The sequence below is a fragment of the Tupaia chinensis genome, unplaced genomic scaffold (genome assembly GCF_000334495.1).
Source record: "Tupaia chinensis unplaced genomic scaffold, TupChi_1.0 Scaffold145519_1, whole genome shotgun sequence".
Lineage (NCBI taxonomy): Eukaryota > Metazoa > Chordata > Mammalia > Scandentia > Tupaiidae > Tupaia > Tupaia belangeri.
In genome coordinates, this window is record NW_006205376.1 from 1472110 (window position 1) to 1497302 (window position 25193).

General features: G+C 41.1%; 1 protein-coding gene across 8 annotated transcripts in view; it reads left to right on the forward strand.

The window, feature by feature from the left end:
* Nucleotides 1–102: 102 nt before the first annotated feature.
* DNM1L (dynamin 1 like) overlaps nt 103–25193 on the forward strand; it is a 67706-nt gene continuing 42615 nt past the window's right edge. For 7 of the 8 annotated variants that reach the window (XM_006168080.3, XM_006168081.3, XM_006168085.3 and 4 more), the window contains exons 1-2: nt 103–361; nt 20459–20606. In XM_006168080.3, coding sequence (XP_006168142.1) covers nt 260–361; nt 20459–20606 — 250 coding nt within the window. In that variant the 5' untranslated portion in view covers nt 103–259. The remainder of the gene's footprint in view (nt 362–20458; nt 20607–25193) is intronic. The other variant, XM_006168088.3, reaches the window with a different exon arrangement.

Genomic DNA, 25193 nt, shown 5'->3' on the forward strand with positions numbered 1-25193 from the left:
TGGGCTCGCCTGTCCCGCACAGCCTTCTGGAAGCCGTAGGCGCCGGCAGGCCTCCGCGCCAGAACTACAACTCCCGTCAGGCTTTGTTTCTCTCCACCCCCTCGCAGCGCGTGGCCTGCCGGGAGGGGGCAGGTAGCGGGTCCAATGGGTGCGGGTTCTCGAGGAGAAGGCGGAGAAGAGGAGGAAGAAGGCGGAATCTAGGCCCCGGCCCCATTCATTGCCGCGGCCGGCCGGGCGGGGGTCCCGTGTTTTCCGAGTCATGGAGGCGCTAATTCCTGTCATCAACAAGCTGCAGGATGTCTTCAACACCGTGGGCGCCGACATCATCCAGCTGCCCCAGATCGTCGTCGTGGGAACACAGGTGAGTGGCGAAGGCGGCGATCGCTCGGGCCAGAGCCCCGGATGCGGGCCTGGTCGGGCTGCGGCAGTGCCCACTCCCGGGAGAGCCTTTGCGGCCTGCGGGAGGAGGGCCCTGCAGAGCTCTCAGACCTCTGTCGCGTCCGCCCTCCCCGGACTGAGTTGCATCTCGGCGGAGAGTCCGGGGCCCGGTCGGGCGGCGAGGGGCGGAGCCGGCGCGGCGGGCCCAGCGGGTCCAGAGGGCGGAGTGGGGGAAGGACCGGAGGGGGTGGAACTGGAGTCCGCCGGGACCGGGCGCGGCTCCGTCTGCGGGCCGCTGCTTCCAAGGGCACCTGGGGGACGCGCAGGGCACACTGGGCCGCACTGGGCTCGCGGTGGGCTGGCCAGCCGGTCCCGATCGCCTTCTGGGTGACCGGGTGTTTTTTGTCCCCCTCCTTGCCTTGCCTTGCCTTGGGGCAGCGGAGTCGGTTTTGGAACCGCGCTGTTGGGGTGAAGAGGCCGCCACCGTGTAGCGCCTCGATATTTCCTTGCAGTGTAACCCTTCCACGTTTGGAGAACGCTGAAGCAGTATGAAAAATAAATAATTTCCCAGACGTCCCTGGAGTTTGTGGGTTTAGGAAGGACTACCCGATTTTTCTGCACAGGCTGTGGTTTTTTGTCTTCCACAGTTGTGTGCTCTGACCTAAATTGGGCATCAGGTTCCCTGGTCTTTTGTGTTGGGTCTCTTACGGATAACTCATCATTTTGAGGAAGTGTTTATTTCTAGAGTGACAAAAGTATACATTTCATTTTCTTTGCTGCTTTTCTTGACTGAGACGGAGCCATTGGACTTTTTTTTTTTTAAGAGTTCAGAGAAACGCGTTTTAGATATTACTTCATGGATTTTAAGTGCTTTCACTTCATAGTATCTATTCCATTGAGAAGGTGACTGTTTCCTGGTCATTACATCTGGCTACAGAATGAAAGTGTAGGGTATAAATAGTATGAGAAGAAACTTCATGTTCAAAATATTAGAGAATATCCAGGTAGAAGCCTTGGAAACTGTAGACATCCTGCACTTTTTCTTTTTTGGCTTTTGAATAGAGCAACAGAAATTATCTGAGTATCCTTGGTCTGCTATAGGATTGGTATATAACAGATGAGCTATAGCCAAATCCTCCCTACATAGTCTAGTATTTGTAACACTTAATATTTGTAATGATTGAAGACTCAACCTTCAAATATAATAGTTTTTTGTTTTTCTTTTTTGCTATGGGACTTGTGTGCTCATGGTTGAGAGAGAGAGAGAGAGAGAGAGGGAGGGAGAGAGAAGCACCTCACGGGAGGGTGGGGGTGGAGATGGTCACTCCACAATCTCTTCTTCTTCTCCTTAGTTTGGGCATGTATGCAGGCCTTGGTATGAAACACCCACTGCTCCGGAACTACAGCCTACAACCAGTCATTCCACCATGGGAGATCTAGTCAGCCACCTTAACCACTACACTGACTGGTCCCGAGAGAGGGAAAGTGAGAAAGCAAGCCGTCAGGTCCGGGACTCAAACCTCAGTCAGCCGTGTGGGAGTCCAGTGCCTTAACTGCAATACCACCTGTCAGTGCCATATATAAAGTTTATTTTTTCCATGAGCAAAAGAGAGGGAGGGAGAGAAACAGAGAGAGGACCCCCATCAAGTTCTTGATGATGCTATCTACTCTCAGCCTTCAGCCAGCCTAGAGAGTATGTGTGCCTTGGTTCTCACTGAGGTCTCTGGACTTGAACCAGGGACGTTCCCACATGATACTCTCTCATAGAGCAATGTATTTTATCATTGGGCCTCTTTCTAGAACCTGAGATCCATATGTGTGTGTGTGCGTGTGTGTGTGTGTGTGTGTGTGTGTGTGTGTATAATATAATGATTTAAGAGTGGGCACACATGCTCACTAGAGAGAGACAGGAAAAGTGAGAACACATTTCCCCCTGCTTGGGGCATGGTCAGGCCAGTCCTTTTATCTCCATTTCTCCTTGCTTTCAGGATTTGGGGCATGCACACACACACACATACACACACACACACACACACTCCCAGTGTGTTTCCTGTGGTGTGGTTGACCACGTGGGATCCAGCTCCCTTAACCCAAACCACTGGTTGACCTGAACAATATTTTTATTGAGTCTATTTTATTATCTGGGGCATGTAGTAGCCTCTCTCTCTATATATATATATATAAAGTGAGAAATCACCCCCCAGGGGGGATGGCCACGCCGCAATCCCTTCTCCTCCATTCTCCTCTCGGGATATTGGGCACACACACACATGCACCCGGTGTGAGTTTTAAACCACTGGGTCTGGGACTTGAACTGCGTTGACTATGTGGGAGTCCAGCGACATAGCCATTACGCTAACTGCTGGTCCCCAGTTTTTGTTTTTAAGAGAGGTTTTTGCTATAGGGTGTGAGTGCTTGCTAGAGAGACAGAGACAAAGCAAGAAATCATTCTCCAGGGGAGATGGCTACACCACAATCCATTCTCCTCTAGGGATCTTGGACACATATGCACATGCACCTGGTGTGAGTTTTAAACCACTGGGTCTGGGACTTGAACTGCGTTGACTATGTGGGAGTATAGCGACATAACTGTTATGCCATCTGCTGGTTCCTCTATAAATATTTTGAATGAATGGATATTGCTTATTGTACCTAGATAATATTTTAAAATCTGGGGACTTTTATTGTAAAATGGATCTGTTTTTGTAAATTGAATTAGAGGGGAAGATATAAATTAAATTTTCTTGGCTAGTAATTTGGAAATGTTGCACAGCTACAGCCTAGAAACTTGTATTTACTTTTGAAAGATTGGCAGACAGTGCTTTGTAAAAAAAAAAAAAAAATGTATCTGTTTATTTATTCTATGAGAGACAGAAAAGGAGATGGAAAAAGAGAGAGGCATCCCCAATAGGGTCTTCACACCATAATTCATCCCCAGGCTCAACCACCTGGGATCATAAGTACGCACATGTCCTGCATGTACAAGGAGACCTCAGGAATATGAACCTGGGACCTCTGTATGTGGCCTTGATAGCATGGAGCATTGCTTTACCCTGTGCCACTGTGTCTGACCCTGTTGGTTATTTTAAACATGAAGCCGTAAAAGAATCAGGCCTATAGTATGTCAGCATAAATAGTTTAAAATCAAGAAAGACTTTTCTTACACAAAGTAGAGTTTACTTCAACCTGTCAGTTGACAAGATAGAGGGATACGGGAGAAAAGTAAAGATTCCATCCTTCCGAAAGCCTTTAACATATATTAACAAAAACCATCTAGTAGTGTCAGTTTTATGCACATTTGCATTTTGATATTTGAGATTTCTGAAGTAATCAATTTTTCTACCTGTTATAATGAGCATTCTCTTTACCCAAATCTGTAGTGCAGAAATTCAGTGCCTTATTATCCAAGTACAGAATAAACAAAGAAGAAATAAACAATCTCTTTCCATGTTTTCTTTTTTAAAAAATAATTATTTAATTATTATTATTTTTCAACTCACCATAGAGAGAGAGAGAGGGAAAGTGAGAAAGCAAGCTGCCAGGTCTAGGAATAGAACAGCAGTCAGCCATGTGTGAGTCCAGTGTCTCAACCACTATGCCACCTTCTGGCTCTTTTTTCCATGTTTTTTTTTTAAGTGGGTTGGAAAATAATGCTTCTAATTGATTTGAATACTAATACACCACTTTGTCATTTATACCATTTTACTTTTTAATGTTGTTCGCATATGTGCAGCATACATCTCATATTCATATTTAATGGAATAGTATACAGTGGGTGGGTTTTGTGCATGAAAATGTTCACTAGTTCTGACTAGTGAACTTCCCAGAGGAAGTGATATTTTCATAATATAGGTATGTGTTTTACATATTATCTATCCACATATTACCCATCGATGCAGGTCCCACCTTACAGATTTTTTTTTTTTTTTTTTTTGGTCACAGGGTGAGTGTACTCACCAGAGAGACAGGGAGAGGGAAAGTGAGAAATCACCCTGCAGGGGCACGGCCATGCCTCTGCAGTCCCTTCTCTTCCATTCTTCTCTCGGGATTCTGGGCATGCACGTACATGCTACCAGCGTGATTTTCAAGCTGCCAAGTTCAGGACTTGAGCCAAGGTTGGCCAAGTGGTACCAGCTCCTTAACCACTATGTCACTTGCTGGCCCCTAGAACTTTTTAAGAATAGTGATTCTCAAACTTGAGAGTCTGTGTATAAGACTCACTTTGAAAATACATATCTCCAGTGATTTTTATTTTCTAAGTCTGGGGTGGGCAAGGTACTACAGGTGAGTCTAATTCAGATGATTCAAAGATGCTAATTTGAAAAGAAAAAATGAATATTCTTTTAAGACAGAGTCTTTCTGTGCTATCTAGGCTAGACTCCAAGTAGCTGGATCTACCTGCATGCACTACTACTCCTGGCTGAATCTTAGAGTTTTAGAAGGCGAGATATTTAAAAGAGCAGGAATAATTCAGGGAAACTGAGTCTACATCATCCTCTCTTACAGTGTTGATTGTGGCGGTGGTCTGGCTCAGAAATCTTGGTTTCAAGGCAACTTTTGCAAACCTCTAAATGTTTCAAATTTTGATTTCTTTCTTTCTTTTTTCTTTTTTCTTACTTTCTTTTTTTTTTTTTTTTTTTTTGTATTTGCTGCAGGGTGTGTATGCTTGCTAGAGAGACAGAATGAGCAAGAGAGAGAAAGGGAAAAATCACCTCCCCCACACTTCCTCCCCACACTGGAGGATGGCCACATCACAGTCCCTTTTCTTCCATTCTCCTTTTGGGATTTTGGGCATGCATGCACACATACCTGGCATGCTTTTCAAGCTTCTGGGTCCATGTCTTGAACCAAACCATTATGTGAGATCCAACTGCTTTAAGTTGGCCATGTGTAATCCAGTCGCCTTAACCACCATGTCACCAGCTGGTCCCAAACTTTGATTTTTTTTTCTTTTTTTGGAGAGATTTTTGCTATAGGGTGCATGTGCTCGCCAGAAAGACAGAGAGAGACAGAGAGACAGAAAGCGAGAAATCACCCTCCGGGGGGGGATGGCATGCCGCAATCCCTTCTCCATTTTCCTCTCAGGATCTTGGGCACGCATGCACATGCACCTGGCGTGAGTTTAAGCCACTGGGTCCAGGACTCTAACCGCAGTCGACTACATGGGAGTCCAGCAACATAGCCATTACGCTAACTGCTGGTTCCCCCAAATTTTGATTTCTTGAGTTTGCCCAAATAATATTTGGGGGCTACAGAGTTAGAGGCTTTGAGGAATCATGTTTATAGCTATCAATCATTCACATTTTTTTATGAGTTAAATAAATTGCTTTCCTCTTTGTCTAGCTGAGATGTGTGGAAAGAATAGAGAATGGGGAGAGAAGTTGATACATTTAGACCAGAGTGTACTTTCCAAGTAGAGAAGGAGATATGACTTAAAACAACTTATGTGACTCACCTTGGGCAATTTAATCACTATGTCTCAAGGTGAGAATTGGAAGGTTGAATCTTTCAGGTATGTAATGTAAACTATCACCCGAAATAGTCAACCCAATACAGATGACATTAACCTGAGACTGGCTTAATGTTGTTAGTTTTCATTTTGACCTTTTTTGCAGTAATTTCAGTACACAGTCTTCAGTAATTCAGATAAATGTAAAGGAATTGTGTGTGTGTGTGCACCTGCATGTGTTTGTTAGAGACAGAGAGAGGGAGAAGAGAAAGCACTCCCTCCCCCTCCATGGGGAATGCTGACGCCACAATCCCTTCTTCATTTCTCCATCTTGTTGGGATTTGGGTCACACAAGCATATGCACCCTATGTGTTTCTCAGGCTGCTGGGTCCAGCACTAACACTGTACAGTCAGCCATGTGTCACTCAGCTGCCTTAACCACCACACTATGGGCTGGCCCAAAATTTGGGTTGTAGTGACCTATTTGCAAATCAGCTTTAAAGAAAGGTTAACATGGGACCAGCAGTTAGCATAATGGCTATGTCGCTGGACTCCCATGTAGCCAACACAGGTTCGCGTCCCGGACCCGGTGGCTTAAACTCACGCTGGGCGCGTGTGCGTGTGTGCCCAAGATCCCGAGAGGAGAATGGAGTAGAAGGGATTGTGGCGTGGCCATCCCCCCTGGGGGGTGATTTCTCACTTTCTGTCTCTCTCTCTGTCTGTCTGGCGAGCGCACGCACCACATAGCAAAAAAAAAAAAAAGGTTAACATTTCAAAATATACTTTTGCATACAGAAAAATACATGACGACTTTTCCGATGACCTAATAGTTGTTTTTAGTATATTAACAAGATTGTGCAACTATCAAAACTATTTAATTCCAGAACATTTCATTACCTCAAGAAAAAACCTTGTACCTATTTAGCAGCCATTCTCCCTTTATCTGTCCGTCATCCCTGACAATCACTAATCTACTTTCTGTTTCTAGTTCAGTTTACTGTAGACATTTTATGTAAATGGAATCATATCAAATGAGGTCTTTGGTGTCTGGCTTCTTTTACTTAACATAATATTTTTCATACATGTTGTAGCATATATAGTACTTTATTTTAATGGTTGAATAGTACTCTCTTGTATAGCTAATACCAAAGTTTGTTTATCCACTCATCAGATAGACATTGGGGTTGTTTCCACTTTTTGGCTATCATGAATAATGCTGCTGTAAACATTCAGAACATTCATGGAGACACACAACCAATAGGATAAATACATAGATAAATGACAAGGTATTTATGAGAATTGACTCTCAGTCTGAGACTGAAAGCCTGACATCCTTGGGAGGATCCCGGTATAAGTGGTAGAATCCAAAGGCAGGCAACCCTGCAATTCTGATGTCAAAGACAGCAGAAGTTGTCTGTCCTGTGGTCAAAAGAGACCGTTTTCCTTCTGTACTGGTTCTCTCTGGCCTGGTTGTTTGGATAGTGCCCTTGCACGTTGAGGGTAGATCTTCTCTTTCTAGTTCACTCAAACTCAGATTGAACTCCTTCAGAAATGCCCTCACAGGCACCCAGGATAATGCTTGAGCTGCTTTCTTTTCTTTTCTTTTTTTTTCCTCTTTGAAGAGGTTTTTGCTATAGGGCTTGTGTGCTCCCCAGAAAGACAGAGAAAGACAGACAGGAAGCAAGGAATCACCCCCTGGGGGGATGGCCACGCTATAATCCCTTCTCCTCCATTCTCCTCTCGGGGTCTTGGGCATGCATGTACACATTCCCACCAGGTCTGGGACTCGAACCGTGGTTGACCACATGGGAGTCCAGTGACATAGCCATTACACCAACTGCTGGTCCCACTTGAGCTGCTTTCTAGGTATTCCTTAATCTAGTCAAGTTGACACTCATCACAAGGCTTTCTTTTTTTTTTTTTCTTTCCTTTTTTGAAAAAGTTATTTCTTCCAAGAGTGAAAAAAGAGAGACAGAGACAGCACCCTCAACAGGGTCTTTGTGCTGCCATCCACTCCTAGCCTGTAACCAGCCCTGGATTATGGGCACATATGTGCTTGGCGTACCCAGGGAAATTTTTGTACATGAACCTAGATCTTTTCCACATGTGTCAACCTCACAGAGCATCACGTTATACTGCTGCATCACTATCTGGCCCCCATTTACAAGTTTTTTGTGTGAACATGTGTTTTTAATTCACTCAGGTGTATAACCAGGAATTAGAATTGTTATATCATGAACTCCTTTTTTATTTTAATTTTATTTATTTATTTAAAAGAATTATGTATTTAATTTTATTTATTCATTTATTTTATTTTATTATTATTTTTTTAATTTGATCAGAAAGACACAGAGAGAGAGAGAGAGTGAGAGAGGGAAAGTGAGAAAGCAAGCCACCAGGTCCAAGACTTGAACCATGGTCAGCCATGTGGGAGTCTAGCGCCCTTATACACCATGCCACCTGCCAGCCCCTCCTTTTTTATTTTTAAGAGAGATTTTTTCTATAGGATGCGTGCACTCACCAGAGAGACAGAGAAACAAAAAGCAGGAAATCATCAGCCAGGGGAGATGGCAGTGCTGCAGTCCCTTCTCCTCCATGCTCCTCTTGGATTTTGGGCATGCATGCACACGCGCCTGGCATGAGTTTTAAGCCACCGAGTCTGGGACTCGAACTGCAGTTGACTATGTGGGAGTCCAGTGATGTAACCATTAACGCTGTCTTATGGTCCCTATTTCATAAATTCTTATGTGTAACTTTTTCTAGGATTGTCAACATTTTTCCAGTGGTGGCACCATTTTATATTCCCTGCAGCGGTATATGAGGGTTCCAGTTTCTACACACCCTTACCCACACTTGTTATTGCTTATTTTTTTTTTTAGAGTTTTTTTTGCTATAGGGCGTGCGGGCTCGCCAGAAAGAGAGAGACAGAGAGACAGAAAGCAAGAAATCACCCTCCTGGGGGGTTGGCCACGCTGAAATCCCTTCTCCTCCATTCTACTCTCAGGATCTTGGGCACACACGCACATGCGCCCAGCGTGAGTTTAAGCCACCAGATCTGGGTTTCAAACCGCGGTCGGCTACATGGGAGTCCAGCGATATAGCCATTAGGCTAACTGCTGGTCCCATTATTGCCTTTTTTTTTTAAGTGCCAAATTATTCTGGAATTCTAGAATTTGATAAAAAGCACAGTGTTTACCTAACCCATTTCCTCCTCCTATCCTTTTCATGGTTTGATAATTCCTCCCTCTCTCCACATGAGTACTGCTATCTATATTCAGCTCTTTGTGAAATCTTGGTCTCACCTACCTGATATGCACACATTTGCCCTTGGTCTGTGAAGGTGATGGCTTCATTAAGTTTAGTAATTTAGTGCCAAATATCTATAGAAGTATTCATTCCTTCTGATGTATTGTTTTCTTGTGAGGATCCTTAGGTAATCTTATGTTTTTCATTTTCCTTTTTTTTCTTTTTATAGTTGTATTTTTTTTTGCATTGATCATAAGCTTCCTTTTTAAACTTTTAAAAAATGAGTTGTGTAACATTAAATGAACTATTTTAAAGTGACAATTCAGTGTCATTTATTGCATTTGTAGTGTGAAACTACCATGTCTGTCTAGGTCCAAAACATTTTCATCACAAGAGGAAACTTGACCCATTAAAGCATTTACTTCCTATTCTGCTTTACTCTTTGCCCCTGGTAAGCACCAATCTGCTTTCTCTCTCTACAGATTTACATATTCTGGGTATTTCAGAGCAATAGATCTTATATTATTATGTCTGACTTCTTTTGCTTAACATGACACAGTTCATTCGTATTACAACGTGTAAGATTTCATTCCTTCTAACGATTTAGTAATATTCCATTGTTTGTGTAAACCACATTTCATTTATTCATCCATCCATTTATGGGCAGTTGGGTTGCTTCTACCTTTTGACTATTGTGGCTAGCAGTGTTACTAACATTTATGTTCAAGTATTTGAGTATCTATTATCAGTTCTTTTGTTACATTCAGAGAAGTAAATTACTGGGTCAGACATTAATTCTATGCTTAACTTTTTGAGAAATCACCAAAATGGTTTACATAGTAACTGCACTGTTTTATAGTTCCTACCAGCAATGTTCAAGGGTTCCAATTTCTCTATATCCTCATCAGCTTTTGTTTTTGTCTTTTTGATTATAGCTACCCCAATGGGAGTGAAGTGGTATGTCATTGTGGTTTTGCTTTGCATTTCCCTAATGACTAATGATGATGAACGTCTTTTCTTGTGTTGTTGGGGTTATTTGATTATTTATTGTTGAGTTGTAGCAGTTCTTTATATTCTGGATACCAGGACCTTAACAATATATGAGTTTGAAACACTTTTTCCCATTTTGTAGGTTGTCTCTTCACTTTCTTGATAGTGTTCTTTGATATGCACTTGATTTTTAATTCTGATGAAGTCTAGTTTATTTTTCCTTTGTCTTTTGTGCTTTTGGTGTTATATTTAAGACACTGCCAAATGTAAAGTCATTAAGATTTATTATTAATGATAATAAAGCACAAGAGAGAAAATAGGCAACCTGGACAGGGTCTTGTCACATATAACCACATAATGGGATCACGTGATTCCCTCCACTCCCCTTTCCAGCCAGGATCATGCGTCTGCACATCTGTGTGTTTGTGCGTGAGAGTGAGAGAGAGAGAGAAAGAGAGAGAGAAAGAAAGTGTGTGAGAGTGTGTAGTGTATTTCAAGTCAACCAGGATCTAAACTGCAGTCTTTTGTGTGGCTCTAATACTACAGAGTGGTTGTCTTACTGCCTGTACCACCACAGCTAGGCCTATTTTATTTATTCTTTTCTGTTTTTTTTTTTCCTCCTAAGTATTTTATAGTTTTAGCTGTTACCATTAAGATTTTGATTCATCTTGAATAAATTTTTGTCTGATAGGAGGTAGAGCTCAAATTTCCTTTTTTTGCATATGCCTGTACAGTTTACCTAGTACTATTTGTTGAAATTGGGGACTGTTCTTTCTTGTCTTTCTTTAAGAGAATTACTTTATTTAACTTTTATATACTTATTTATTTTAATTTGACCAGAGAGGAACAGAGTAAGAGAGAGAGAAAACAAGCCGCCAGGTTTGGGAATTGAATCATGGTTGGCCATGTAGGAGTCCAGCGCCCTTAACCACCACACCACCTGCTGGCCCCATTTCATCGAACAGTCTTGGTACTATTGTTGAAAATCAGTTGAGCACAGATACATGTTATTTTTGGACTCTCAGTTCTTTTCCATATGTCTGTCAGAGAAAACACCCCCAATAGGGTCTTGACACTGAGATCTACCCCCATTTTCAGCCAGTCCTGTATCATGGGCGCTCACTGGTGCAGGTATATTTAGGGAGGTGTCCAGATGCAAACCTAAAATCTTTCTGTGTGGATCAGCCTCACAGGGTGTTTCATTTTACACCTGGGCCACTGTTCAGCCCCTATAATATGTTTTGAGATTAGGAAGTATGAATCTTACAGTGTAGTTGACCATGGTTTGAGTCCCGAACCTGGTGGCTTAAAATTCACGCCAGATGTGTTTGGGTGCCCCAAATCCTGAGAATTAAGGAGAAGGGATTGCAGCATGGCCATTCTCCCTGGGCAGTAATTTCTTACTTTCTGTCTTTCTGTTTCTCTGCCGAGCACACGTGCCCTATAGCAGAAATGTCTACCCGACCTCCCCCCCAAAAAGAATCAACTTGATCAGGCCTCACAGTGCAGCAGTTAAGAATACACTCCCTGTGCATAGGGAGTGTATTCTTGCATGACCAACTGTGGTTCAAATCCCAACCCTGGTGGTTTGAAAAACATGCCAAGAGGGTGCATACATCCCTCAAATCCTGATGGGAGGCAGAAATAAAGGATAAAGGATTATGGTGTGACCAGGTCTTATTGGGGGTGCTTTCTTTCTTTCTCTCTCTCTGGGGAGCACACGTACTCTCCAGCAATTAAAATAATAATAATAATAATAAAAAAGCCAGCCTCAGTTAATGTGATGTGAATGAATATTTGTAATTCCTTACCACAATGTTGCTGTTATGTTAGTTATCAGAGAAAATGAATTGAAAATGTAACAAACTCTTTGAGGGAAAGGTCACATCTCAAAATAAATTTGAAACACTGTAAATTCAAGTACAGTTCATTTGGGGAGAATCTAAAAGATGACATTGAGACCAGGCTCACAAATCTTTAGCTCCTAAATGTAATACTGGAGTGCCATTAGAACCCTATTTTCAAAGCAAGCCAGCTCTAACTTTTGTCACTTTGGAGCTCCTATAGCTAGCTCTTCACCTTTCTGGAAGGTGGACACTGGGTATTTTAAGTCACTGAGGGAAAACAAGCACTGATCTTACCATTTGTTGAGGCCAGCACCATTTATATATAATAGCGAATCTAGGTGAGAGGTAACAATTTGGGAGCTCACAGAAATGTTGTTTGCTCTGTGGGTGTTGACACAAAATGTTTTAAAATTGGTGAATTTAATCAAGAGGTCCAGATTTTATGTTTTTCTCTAAAAAATCAGAAAGTTTAATAATACTGGGTCCATATAGCTGCTGGGTCTGAATGTCTACTTAAGATAGGTCAGCCAGTGTCTAGATAGCCACAGTTCCCACGACTTCTAGTTGCCCTCCCGTGGGTTTTGTTTTTAGTTTTACAGGTAGGTGCTTGCACTCACCAGAGAAAGAGAGGGGAAGCAAGAAAGCACTCCCTAGTGGGTATGACCATGCTACAGTCCCTTCTCCTCCATTCTCTTAGGATTTGGGCCATATATGCATATGTGTCTGCCATGTTTTGTAAACCTCCTGGTCCGGGCTGTGAACCATGTAGTAGGAGAAGTGGGATCCAGTCACCTTAACCACCATGCCACTGTCTGGCCCCCTGGTTATTATTTATTATCATATATGTTTTGCTCTGTTTTATAGTGCAAAGAGGGCAATGAAATATTTACTATTTCCACATCTGTATAAAAATAGGAAAATTGAACACTACCTGGGTTACATTTCAGCCCTGTCACTTGTTACTTGAGAATATCTAGGCAAGTTCTAAAAATTACCTAACTCATCTATAAAATGAGGATAAATAGCAATCATCTCATAGAGTTGTTATACTTATATGAGGTTAATCACCTGAAATGATGGTAGTTATGTAGTACGTTCAATAAATGTTAGCTATTACTACTGATTAAAATGGCTATGCATTTTAAGAAAAAACGCTTTTTTGGAGATGTTAGAAGTAGTCTCATATTTCTAATGTGTAAACAGAATGTCAGAAAAATACAATCTGATGACATTTTAAAATGTCGCATTGGTATTATGAATATTCTGATGCCATTTGATGGAAGTCTGGGCTGCCTTACTCATTTATTGCCTATGTTAGTAATAGTTTGTAACCCCTGTATTTGCAAGAGTTACCATAACAATATACTATGGATAGAGTTGCCTAAACAATAGAAGTTTGTTTTCTGACAGTTATGGAGGCTGGAAGTCCAAAATTAGGGTGTTGACTATCTGATTTCTTCGGGGGCCTCTCTCTCTGGATTGTAGGAAGACTGCCTTCTTCTTGTGTCCTCATGTGATCTTTCCTCTGCGTATGCTTCAATAGATGAATTTTGAGAGAAACAATTCAGTTCTTAACAATCTGTCTTAAAAAGTCTACAACCACCCTGACTCCGTATACAACACAACTGAAAGTCAGGAACCATAAAGAAGAAGGCTAAGTATATAATCAGAGTAATAAAATCAAGTTAAGGTGCTGGACTCCCACATAGCCGACCAAAATTCAAATCCCAGACCTGGTAACTTGCTTTCTCATTCTCCCTCTCTTTCTCTCTCTCTTTCTGTCTCTCTTTGGTCAAATTGAAAAATAACAATAAGTAAATAAAAGTAAATAAAAAAGAAAACATTGAAGTTAATATAAATTTCATGAGAGAACTTCATATTCTCTGTGAAATTATATATTTGAAAAGTATTCTCAGGGCTAGCAGGTGGTTTGGTGGCGAAGGCGCTGAACTCCCACATGGCCATCTGTGGTTCAAGTCCCAAACCCAGTGGCTTGGAAATCTTACCAGGTAAGTGAGCTTGTGTGCCCAAAATCCCAAGAGAAGAATGGAGGAGAAAGGATTGCCATGTGGCCATTCGTCCTGGGGGTGGGTGGTTATTTCTCACTTTCCTTCTCTTTGTCTCTCTGTCTCTGGCAAGTGTATGAATCCTTTTATATATATATAAAAAAAGGATTCTCTCTGAGATTTCTCATTTAAGAAAGAATAACAAAATGGGAGGATAGGGATTGTTGAGAAGCAGTAGTCACCAAATTTCCTGAAAACCCAATTTATGAAGTAGAAAAATTACTTGAGAAATTCTCTGAGAAGGCAGGCCAAAAATCATGTTATGAAATTTATTTACGATAAGAGACTTGACGATGAGAGCTGAGAAAGCCTTGTTGTGGATGATTGGAAAAGATAAAAGATAAAAAGGATATGATAAAAGAAATAGTCATTGTTCTGGCCCTGCAGCATAGTGGTTAAGCATTGTGCAGAGGGAGCTCTGAATCCCACGTGACTGAGTGCAGTTAGAATCCCAGCACCTGCAGATTGAAAAAACACACTAAGTGCACAAGTATGTGTTCCAGAAATCCTCACAGGATGGAAAGATGGAGGAAAAAAGACTGTGGTGTGATTAGGCTTCTTTTTATTTTTTTTTTGAGAGGCTTTTCGCTATAGAGTGGGTGCGCTCACCAGACAGACAGAGACATAGAGACAGAAAGTGAGAAATCACCCCCCGGGGGGATGGTCACTCCGCAATCCCTTCTCCTCCATTCTCCTCTCGGGATCTTGGGCACGCACGCACACGTGCCCAGCGTGAGATTTAAGCCACCAGTTCCGGGACACGAACCACGGTCGACTACGTGGGAATCCAGTGACATAGCCATTAGGCTAACTGCTGATTCCCTGATTAGGCTTCTTGGGGAGGGGCACGCAAAAAGTCTCTCTGACACACACACACACACACACACATACATGTGCCCCTGGCATTAAAACAAACGAATAATCAAATAATAGCAAAGGTTCCTCCGAGTTAAATTGAAGTAAAAGACATCTTCAGATCTCAAATGCAGGACATAAATATTGAAAGAAGAGACATGTCCTGGTTGGATTTCTGAAATCAGAACAAACTAAACAATGTGGCAAGCTTCTAAATAGAAGGGGAAAGAGACAAACAGTTTTCTTAAAAGGGAAAGAGAATTAGATTGGCATGTCTTCCAATATGCAATAGTAAATATTAGATGCATAGAGAAATCTTTAAATTTTAAAATTCTTGTGAAATTGCGATGATAAAATTCTGTCTTTCCATACTATGATCATCCTTTTTGGGCAAGTAATGTGATTTTTGTTTTATTTTTTTTAATTTTGGTTATTCTGTGGCCATCAGGTGGCATAGTGGTTAAGGTGCTGGACTCCCTCATAGCTGATCACAGTTAGAGTCCTGGACCTGGCAGCTTGCTTTCTTACTTTCTCTCTCTCTCTCTGGTCAAGTTAAAAAAAAAAATAATGATAGCATAAATAAATAAAATTTGGTTATTCCGTACAATAAGACAAGATTTATATTTAAGCAAAGTGAATTAGAACATGGGCAGAGAGATCAAGTTACGTACAGGGGCCAGTGCTAACTCCGAGAAGGCCTTCTGGGAACTCAGGAATAAAGACAAGATGAAGCGGGTAGTGGTGGTGTGCGCCTATAATTCCACCTACTCAGGAGGCTGGGGCATAAAGATCATGATTTCAAGGCCGTGATTTCATGATTATGAGCAACATAGCAAAACCCTATCTCTAAAAAACAAAAAAAAGCAAAACCCAAAACCAACATGTTCAAAAGTTTTGGTTTAAATGCACTGATTTTTGATCTATTAGCTGTTTACAGTTTCCAAATGTCAGCCAGTATTAATGCCTGTTAGGTAGGCAAGACTTGTTTTCATAGCATCCTAACCAATTAGGTGGGGTTTAGGAGCTTTATTTTCTAAGAAGTGATTCAATCCAATTCTGTAATGATTAGAGCAGGTCATATAATTTTATTCACATTTGAATCCCACTGGAGTCAGGGATGAAGTAGAGCATTCTAGTCTAGAAACGAAGTGTTCTGGTAATGTCTCAGGTGCTCTTGGAGCTAACTAGTCACTCTAAGAATGTGGGGTCCATAATTTCTCTGATTTCTAGGTTTCTCTGGTTTCTAGATGCATGAAATGAATCTAGATGCATGCTGTCAGAGTCCAAAAGAACCAGTCACAGTGTCCACTATCCCCCTTGACCTGAGGCTCGCTTTTACCTTTCAGGAAATTTTACATTTTCACAGCACATTAGGTCGTGGCATGTAAGTGTTGGGTCGAAGTTCCACTGCCAGTTGCAGAGGAATCTGTGTTTCGTTTCTGGAGGAACCCCCACACAGAAGTCTCTTGTATTTAACTGTCTCGAAGTGAAACCAGCATATCGATGTCCAGTTTGGGATTAGTGTGATCTCCCGTGCCTGATACCAGACACCCCTCACTGGCTGCCCTCCTGGCCACTTTTTCTAGACAGGGTCACAGTAGTACTCTTTCTCACATTGCTCTAACCCCTTTTAAATGTGGTTAGAAGAGCCAGGAGGTAGTGTGGTGATGAAGGCTCTAGACACCCACATGACTGACTATGGTTCTAGTCCTCAACTTGGAGGCTTGCTTTCTCTCTTGCTCTCTCTGGTGAGTGCATATGCTCTATGGCAAGTTAAAAATAATAAATAATTTTGGAAAAAAAGGGGGGTCAGAACCTCCCACACCCCAAAATAGACACTTGGTACAAAGCTTAGATAGAGGTTACAGACCAACTCCAGTGTCCACCCTCCTGTTCTGTGCAGATCTAGACCAGCTACGTGTCCAGCTCTGGCGGAGAGCTGAAAGTACTATACTCTGCAGCAGAGGGCTATAAACAATTTAGGTAATACTTCAGTTTTATTTCACATTACCTTAAACAGGAAATAAAGGAACAATAAAACCTTTTCTATTCCTTGTTCGTTTATGTTTTACTACTTAGAAAGAATGGTTACAGGGACCACGTGCCGCGGCAGCTTGGGGCAGTGCTGTGGCTCACAGCCCTATTCCAGGCATCAGCCAGTCTTGCCAGACCCTGATGTCACGCAGCCTGTACTGCAGCCCCAACTAGAAAAAATGGCATTGCAAAATTATTTTGAAATATCATAAACATCAAAAAGATTCTTTCAAAAAGATCCTGAGAATAATATTGTGAATACTGTTATATCTACTTTTTGGTTTAAGAAGTAAAACATTAACTACCCAGTTGAATTTCTCTCCTTCCCAGAGAGAGGTAGCCACTTCATTGAGTTTGGTGTTTATTGTACTTCCTCATATGTGTAGGTAGTCTATCTGTATTTTTATACATGTGTATAATCTAAACAGTGTATAATATTGTTTTACATGGTTTAAAACCTGAAATGGTGGGGGACTGGCAGGTGGCATGGTGGTTAAGGGTGCTGGACTCCCACATGACCAACCATAGTTTGAGTCCTGGACATGGTGGGTTGCTTTCTCACTTTCCGTGTCTCTAGCTCTCTCTCTCATTCTTTCCCTCTCTGATCAAATTAAAATAAATAGATAACATTAAATAAAACAATTCTTTTTTTTTGAGAGGTTTTTGCTATAGAGCGCGTGCGTTCACCAGAAAGACAGAGAGAGACAGAGAGACAGAAAGTGAGAAATCACCCCCCAGGGGGAATGCCACAATCCCTTCTCCTCCGTTCTCCTCTCGGGATCTTGGGCACATATGCACATGCGCCTGGTGTGAGTTTAAGCTGCTGGGTCCAGGACTCAAACCGCGGTAAACTACATGGGAGTCCAGCAACATAGCCATTACACTAACTGCTGGTCCCAATAAAATCTTTTTTTTTTTTTTTTTTGAGAGGTTTTCGCTATAGGGCGCATGCGCTCGCCAGACAGACAGACAGACAGAGACAGAAAGCGAGAAATCACCCCCCAGGGGGGATGGTCATGCCGCAATCCCTTCTCCTCCATTCTCCTCTCGGGATCTTGGGCAGGCACGCACATGCGCCCGGCGTGAGTTCTAAGCCACTGGGTCTGGGACACGAACCATAGTCGACTACGTGGGAGTCCAGCGACATAGCCATTACGCTAACTGCTGGTTCCCCCAAATAATTCTTTAAAAAAAAGAACAAAACCTGAAGGGGTGAAACCAGCAGGTAGTAAAATGGTTACGTTGTTAGACTCCCATGTAGTCAACTGCGGTTCAAATCCTGGATCTGGCAGCTTAAATCTCATGCCAGGTGTGTGTGTGTGTGCATGCATGCTCAAAATCCCAAGAGGAGACTGGAGGAGAAGGGACTGCAGCGAGCCATCCCCGCTGGGGGGATTCTGGGCAGTCACATGCATGCCTAGGGTGATTTTCAAGCTGCTAAGTCTGCAACTTGAGCTGTGATGTCCATGTTGGAGTCCAGCACCTTAACCACCATGCTACCTGCTGGCCCCTATAACTGACTATCAAATAAAATAGCAAAAGTAAAAGAAAAAAAATTATGTGTGTATATGTAAGGAAAACCATAAAGCAGATATGTTAGACTGTTAATGAGTGGTGCATTTTTTTTTTGGAGAAGTTTTTGCTATAGGGCGCATGTGCTTGCCAGGAAGACAGAGAGAGAAACAGAGAGAGAGAAAGCGAGAAATAACCCCCCAGGGGGATGGCTACACCGCAGTCCCTTTTCCTCCATCCTCCTCTCGGGATCTTGGGCATGCACGCACACGCGCCAGCGTGAGTTTAAGTCACTGGGTCTGGGACTTGAACCACATTCAACTACATGGGAATCCAGCGACATAGCCATTATGCTAACTGCTGGTCCCTGAATGGTGCATTTTTGTTAAGACATATGAGTATTAGCTATTACTATTCTTACAACTTCTTTGTAGCACTGAAAATTTTAGCATAAATAGTTGGCAAAAAATATTCAGATCAAAGAAAAATGAAATACTTATAGTACAGATAAAAAGCTTTATTTTAAGCTGGTAAGAATATAAATGCTAGCATTTGAACAAGAAAATGACTAAAAGAGAAATACAGAAAGCCCTTAAGCCAAAGGATACTTGATATCAGTAGTGCAAGGATGCTCATTTTTTTTAAAAAAATAATTATTTATTTAATTTTATTTATTTATTCATTTATTTTAATTTGGCCAGAGAAAGACAGACACACAGAAAAGAGAGTGAGAAAGCAAGTCACCAGGTTCAGGCCTTGTGGGAGTGCCCAGCGCCGCAACCACCATGCCACCTGCTGGCCCAAAAGGATGCTAATTTAAATGAGCTGCCAGAGACCAGCACATGGCTTAATGGTTATGTCGCTGGACTCCCACATAGGTGACTGTGGTTCGAGGCCCAAACCCAGGAGCTTAAAATTTAGTCCAGGCACATATGCATTTGTGCCCAGAATCCTGAGAGGAGAATGGAGAAGGGATTGCATCGTGGCCATCCCCCTTGGAAGGTGATTTCTCCCTTTCTGTCTCTCTGTCTCTCTCTGTCTCTGATGAGCACACACACCCTATAGCAAAAATCTCTCTAAATAAAAATAAAAATAAATGAGCTGTCATTATTCTGTCAAGGTAGCAAAAATGATAATGCTCAATGCCGATGGGATGCAACACATTGAACAAACTCATAAACTGTTGGAAGTATAGTTTGGTGTCCATCTTGTGTGCAGTCTGGCAGAATCTGAATTCTTAAAATCTGTATTTTCTTTTTCTCCTTATTTTTTTAAAGAGAGATTTTTGCTATAGGACTTGTGCGCTCACCAGAGACAGACAGAAAGGGAGAAATCACCCCTCAGGGGCGACGGTCACATTGTAATCCCTTCTCCTCTATTCTCCTCTTGGGATTTTGGACACACACATATGCACCTGGCATGAGTTTCAAGCCTCCAGGTGTAGGAGTTGAATCACATTGCCCATGCGAGAGCCCAGCAATGTAACCATTATGCCATTTGCAGGTCTCAAAATCTGTATTTTCTTGAAACAGCAATTTAAACAAGCCAAATCTAATGTGGTGATTGTATAAATAAGATTATTTGTAAAAGCGTGTTTGTTACAACATGGTTAATAAAAGCAAAATGCAAAACTTTTCTTTAAACGTCTGTCAGTTGGGGTTTGGTTTTACACATAGTAGAATACTGCTTAACCACTGACACAGAAGTTAATATAGTGATGTGGAATGGTATCCCTGATCATTACGTTAAGATAAAAGCAGGGAAAGTATATATAGTACTGACCCATTTAATAGTCTTGGTTTTATATATACCTGTATTATGTAGATTTTGAAATGGGTGGGAGAGTATCTAAAAAGGTAACTTATGGAAGAATGAGGCTTTTAATTTTTTTCTGTGTTTGGAATTTTTAAAAAAGGAAATAAAGATCATTTAATAGAAAATATAAATTTTAGTTAAGAAGCCTATCCACTGTTTTTTCCTTCAAAAAATTTCTTTGTATCCTGCTTCGTTACTATAGTCATCTTTGTTAATAAAAGAAATGTGTGAAGAAGCTCATTTTGCTCTTGTGTATTCTGTTTCAGAGCAGTGGAAAGAGCTCAGTGCTTGAAAGCCTAGTGGGGAGGGACCTACTTCCTAGAGGTACTGGTATTGTCACCCGGAGACCTCTCATTCTACAGCTGGTCCATGTGTCACCAGAAGATAAACGAAAAACAACTGGAGAAGAAAATGGTAAATTTCATAATTAGAATAAGACTTATTTTAAACCTATAGTCATTAAAATATATGAATTGAGATAATTAGAAATCAATTGCTATAGCAAAATCAGAAGTCCTACGAAGAGAGGTACTATGCAGCTTTCTTTTTTTTTCTTTTTTTAAAGAATTGTTTATTTAATTTATTTATCATCATTACTTTCAATTTGACTAGAGAGAGACAGAGAGACAGAGGGAGGGGGAAAGTAAGAAAATAAGTCACAAGGGCCCGAGACCCGAACTGTGGTTGGTCCACCATGTGGGAGTCCCATGCCCCAACAGCCATGCAACCTGCCAGCCCCTTAATGTATCTGTCTTTTTAAATTTTTTTTTAAGAATTGTTTATATAATTTTATTCATTCATTTATTTTAATTTGGCCAGAGAAAGACAGTCATACAGAGAGAAGGAAAGTGAGAAAGCAAGCCACCAGGTATGGGACTCAAACCATGGTTAGCATGTGGGAGTGTCCAGTGCCTTAATCACTACACCACCTGCTGGCCCCTTTATGTGTCTATCTTAATGTAAAAAGAATAATTTTTGTTGTTTTGAAAGCCCATGGGTTGGGAAAAGTACCTTTGAGGTAATTTAGCTTAGTAAAGTGTTATCAGTGTTTTTTTGTGGAAGATCTAGTGAGGCACTCGGGAAACAGAAATCAGTTAAAGAAAAACATTTACATTAAAGTCTTTTGTAGTGTTTTAAGTATTTTTTTTCACCTAGTGTTTAAACCATTGGAGTTTTTTTTTTTTTTTTTTTTTTTACTTTGATTTAGAATTTAAGTCATTTAGATTGTGGTTGAAAGATTTTATTTTATATATTTGGTTGTCAGGAAAATCATGACATATTTTTCTATGTAAAAATATGTCATGACATTCTCAACAACTCAGTAAAATCAAAATGACTAATTTTTAGCTTAGTAATGTTATTTAACAGTCCTACTTCTGGTCTTAATATGTGCCTGCTATTTTTTATTCTCTTGTCCTAAAGAGTTTTAATTTGAAAATGATTATTAATTTTCACTCCTTCTTTTGCTGAGCTTTATGTACTTAATATTACACTGAATTTTTAAAAATGGTTTTAATTTTTTTTTTTTTTATTTGGAGAGATTTTCACTGTAGGGCGCGTGCGCTCGCCAGACAGACAGAGAGAGACATAGAGACAGAAAGCGAGAAATCACCCCCCAGGGGGGATGGTCACGCCGCAATCCCTTCTCCTCCATTCTCCTCTCAGGATCTTGGGCACGCATGCACATGCGCCCAGCGTGAGTTTTAAGCCACCAGGTCCAGGACGCAAACCGCGATCAACTATGTGGGAGTCCAGCGACATAGCCATTACGCTAACTGCTGGTCCCACAAATATATATTTTTCAAGTTTATTTAAAAAGAAAGAAAGAAAAGGTCAGATGACAGCCTGCCCGTAACCTAGTAGTTACGGGAGCTGGATCCACATGGCCGTCTGTGGTACAAATCCCTGCCCCTGCAGCTTGGAACACATGCTAGGTGTATGGATGCATGTGCAGCATGGACAAATGGAGAAGGGATTGTGGTGTGACCACATTTCACTGGGGGGGGGGGGCTTTCTCTTTCTCTCTCTCTCTCCCCTCTTCTGGTGAGTGCACATGACCTCTGGCAATTAAAAAAAAGAAAGAAAGAAAAGAAAGAGCAAATGATATCCTGTCTCTTAGACACTATTTACAGACACAGGCAGTGTTTTCTTATATACAACTTTGCTTGTTAAAAGAGGTATTTGTTTCAGCTATGTAAGTGTCAGCTTCTTGGCATCTCTTTGCTACTTGTATGGCCATTACATTTTGTTGGTGTCTCTTGGTGGTTGGTCAGTAAATCTGTGTATCTTTACCTGTATATATATATTTTTCCAAGCTTAGTGCTTATTTTATAGATAACTCACTTAAAATGACAACTCAGCTACCCAGAACACAAAATAGACTTTATAAATTGAAGTACTGAATTTGATGTGTTTTTAATTCTAGGATAGTCCCTTACCTTCTCATCAGAGCCTGTATCCTTGGGATAAACAATTCTAGCTTACCATAAATCATCTAACCCACAGGAAATTAGAAACCATGGAGCAGAGAAATTCAGTTAGCTAGAAGAGTATGAATTTCCTCATAGCCTGGCAGTGACAGAGAAGAAAAATAACATAAGCAGACAGAACAAATTCAAAATAAGAGACAACAGTCATTGTCCATGTTGTTTACAGCCTGGAAGAGCTTTGCTATAGAACAAAGGTCCAAATTCCCAATGGTAGGTTAAGAATAGCACATTTTAAGATGACATGGAGAAGTGTAATCCATTTTAGATACAGGGCCATCAAAACTTGGTAAATATTTTAGTGTCCTACATGTATAATTATCAGGAAAATGTGTTTAAATGGGATCTTTTTGTCAACTATGTGGAATAAGTTTTCAATATATAGATTTGTGGTATTCTTAGCTTAACCCCCACTTCTGCCAATGTAAATTTTTTTTTTTTTTTCAGTTTTTGCTATAGGATGTGTGCACTTACTAGGGAGAGAAAGGGCATGCATACGAGAGAGAGGGGAAAAGAGATGGAAAGTGAGAAATTATCCCCTGGGAGGATGGCCACACCTCAATCCTTTCTCCTTCAGTCTACTCTTAGGATTTTGGATTTTGGACTTTGGACATGCACACAAACATATGAAGTGTGATTTTCAAGTGACTGGATCTGGGGCTGGAACTGTACAAGCTGGCTTTGTGGGATCCAGTGCTTTAACTTCCATGCCTTCTGCTGGCCCCAATGTAAAATAATTTTTTAGGGTTAATTAATTTATTTAATTCCACTTGTTATTATTATTTTTTTAATTTGGCCAGACAGAGACAGAGACACAGAGAAAGGGAAAGTGAGAAAGCAGGCCACCAGGTCTAGGACTTGAACTGCTGTAAGTCATGTGGGAATCTAGCATCTTTAACCTCCACATCACCTGCTGGCCCCAGCCAATGTAAAATAATTTTAAAATAAAAGCTAAACTATGTTTTAGATTGGGGTATATGTTTAATTGGACTTCACAATTATCTTTCATTATTTATAATAATTAAATCAGGTTTTTCTCAGATACCTTTTTTTTTTTTGGAGAGGTTTTTGCTATAGGGCGCATGCGTTCGCCAGACAGACAGAGAGAGACAGAGAGACAGAAAGCAAGAAACCACCCCCCAGGGGGGATGGTCACGCCGCAATCCCATCTCCTCCATTCTCCTCTCGGGATCTTGGGCACACACGAACACATGCTCAGTGTGAGTTTAAGCCACCAGGTTCGGGACTCAAACCATGGTCGGCTACATGGGAGTCCAGCAACGTGGACATCACACCATCTGCTGGTCCCTCAGATATCCTTTTTTTTTTTTTGAGAAGATTTTTGCTATAGGGCACGTGCGCTCGCCAGACAGAGAGAGACAGAGAGACAGAAAGCAAGAAACCACCCCCCAGGGGGGATGGTCACGCCGCAATCCCATCTCCTCCATTCTCCTCTCGGGATCTTGGGCACGCACGCACACGCGCCCAGCGTGAGTTTTAAGCCATCGGGTCCAGGACGCGAACCGTGGTCGACTACGTGGGAGTCCAGCGACATAGCCATTACGCTAACTGCTGGTTCCCCCTCAGATATCCTTTTAAACAAAATCCTAGTTGGCATGTTGATTAAAGGCCAAAAGTTGAGCTGTATTTTATACCCTGAGCAGTATCAGTGGAAACTTGAAAAATTGTAATAGAGTATTTTGAGGAGGGAAGTCACTGATCTAAAGCAAAAATGTTTGTTTTCTGTTTCTAATACACATGTATATGCTTCATAGACTAACACTTAAACATCTAGGTATAATTTGAATTGTTACTCTCATTTAGTTAAATTACCTATTTGTAAAAGCAGTCAGTTACCCTCAAAAGGCAGTAAAAATATATATAAGAATTAAAGGGAAAAGGTAGGATTAATCTTTTTCCATAGAGTGCTAGTGATAGTCTCCCTTTCTCACTTTAGATTGAGTCTATGAAGGTAAAGAGTTAACTTTCTTTGGTGTTCTGTTAAATTTAATATGTATTTCAAAGAAATGCCTCTGTAAAACAAAGCTTAGTCTCAGCTAATAAGGAAAATACCTGCATATACTTACTAACTCTTCAGGTTTTGAAAAGTTTAGTATATTTTGTAGGTTTTTAAAAATCAGGCAATTTATATTTTTCCATAGCAGGTTATCAGATATCTAAGACAAAGTTTTGATTAGTGGATTAATTTTAATCTACTTGTGTCAAACTTGGGAAAATGGTGGCATTAATCATGGAAAATTTGTTTTATGAAAATGTTAAAAATAAAGTTATGGAACACAGTATGCTTTGCTTTTATCACACAATATTACACCAGTCGTGATGGCTTAGTGGTAATGCAGTGCTTTGTGATGCTGAAGTCCCAGGTTTGTATCCTGAGGTCTCCTTATACAGACCCAGCACATGTGCATACTTCAGGTGGGTTGAGGTATGAGGGCTCTGTTGGGAGTATCTCTCCCTCTCAGAATAAATAAAGGTTATAAAAAAAAAAAAAAGG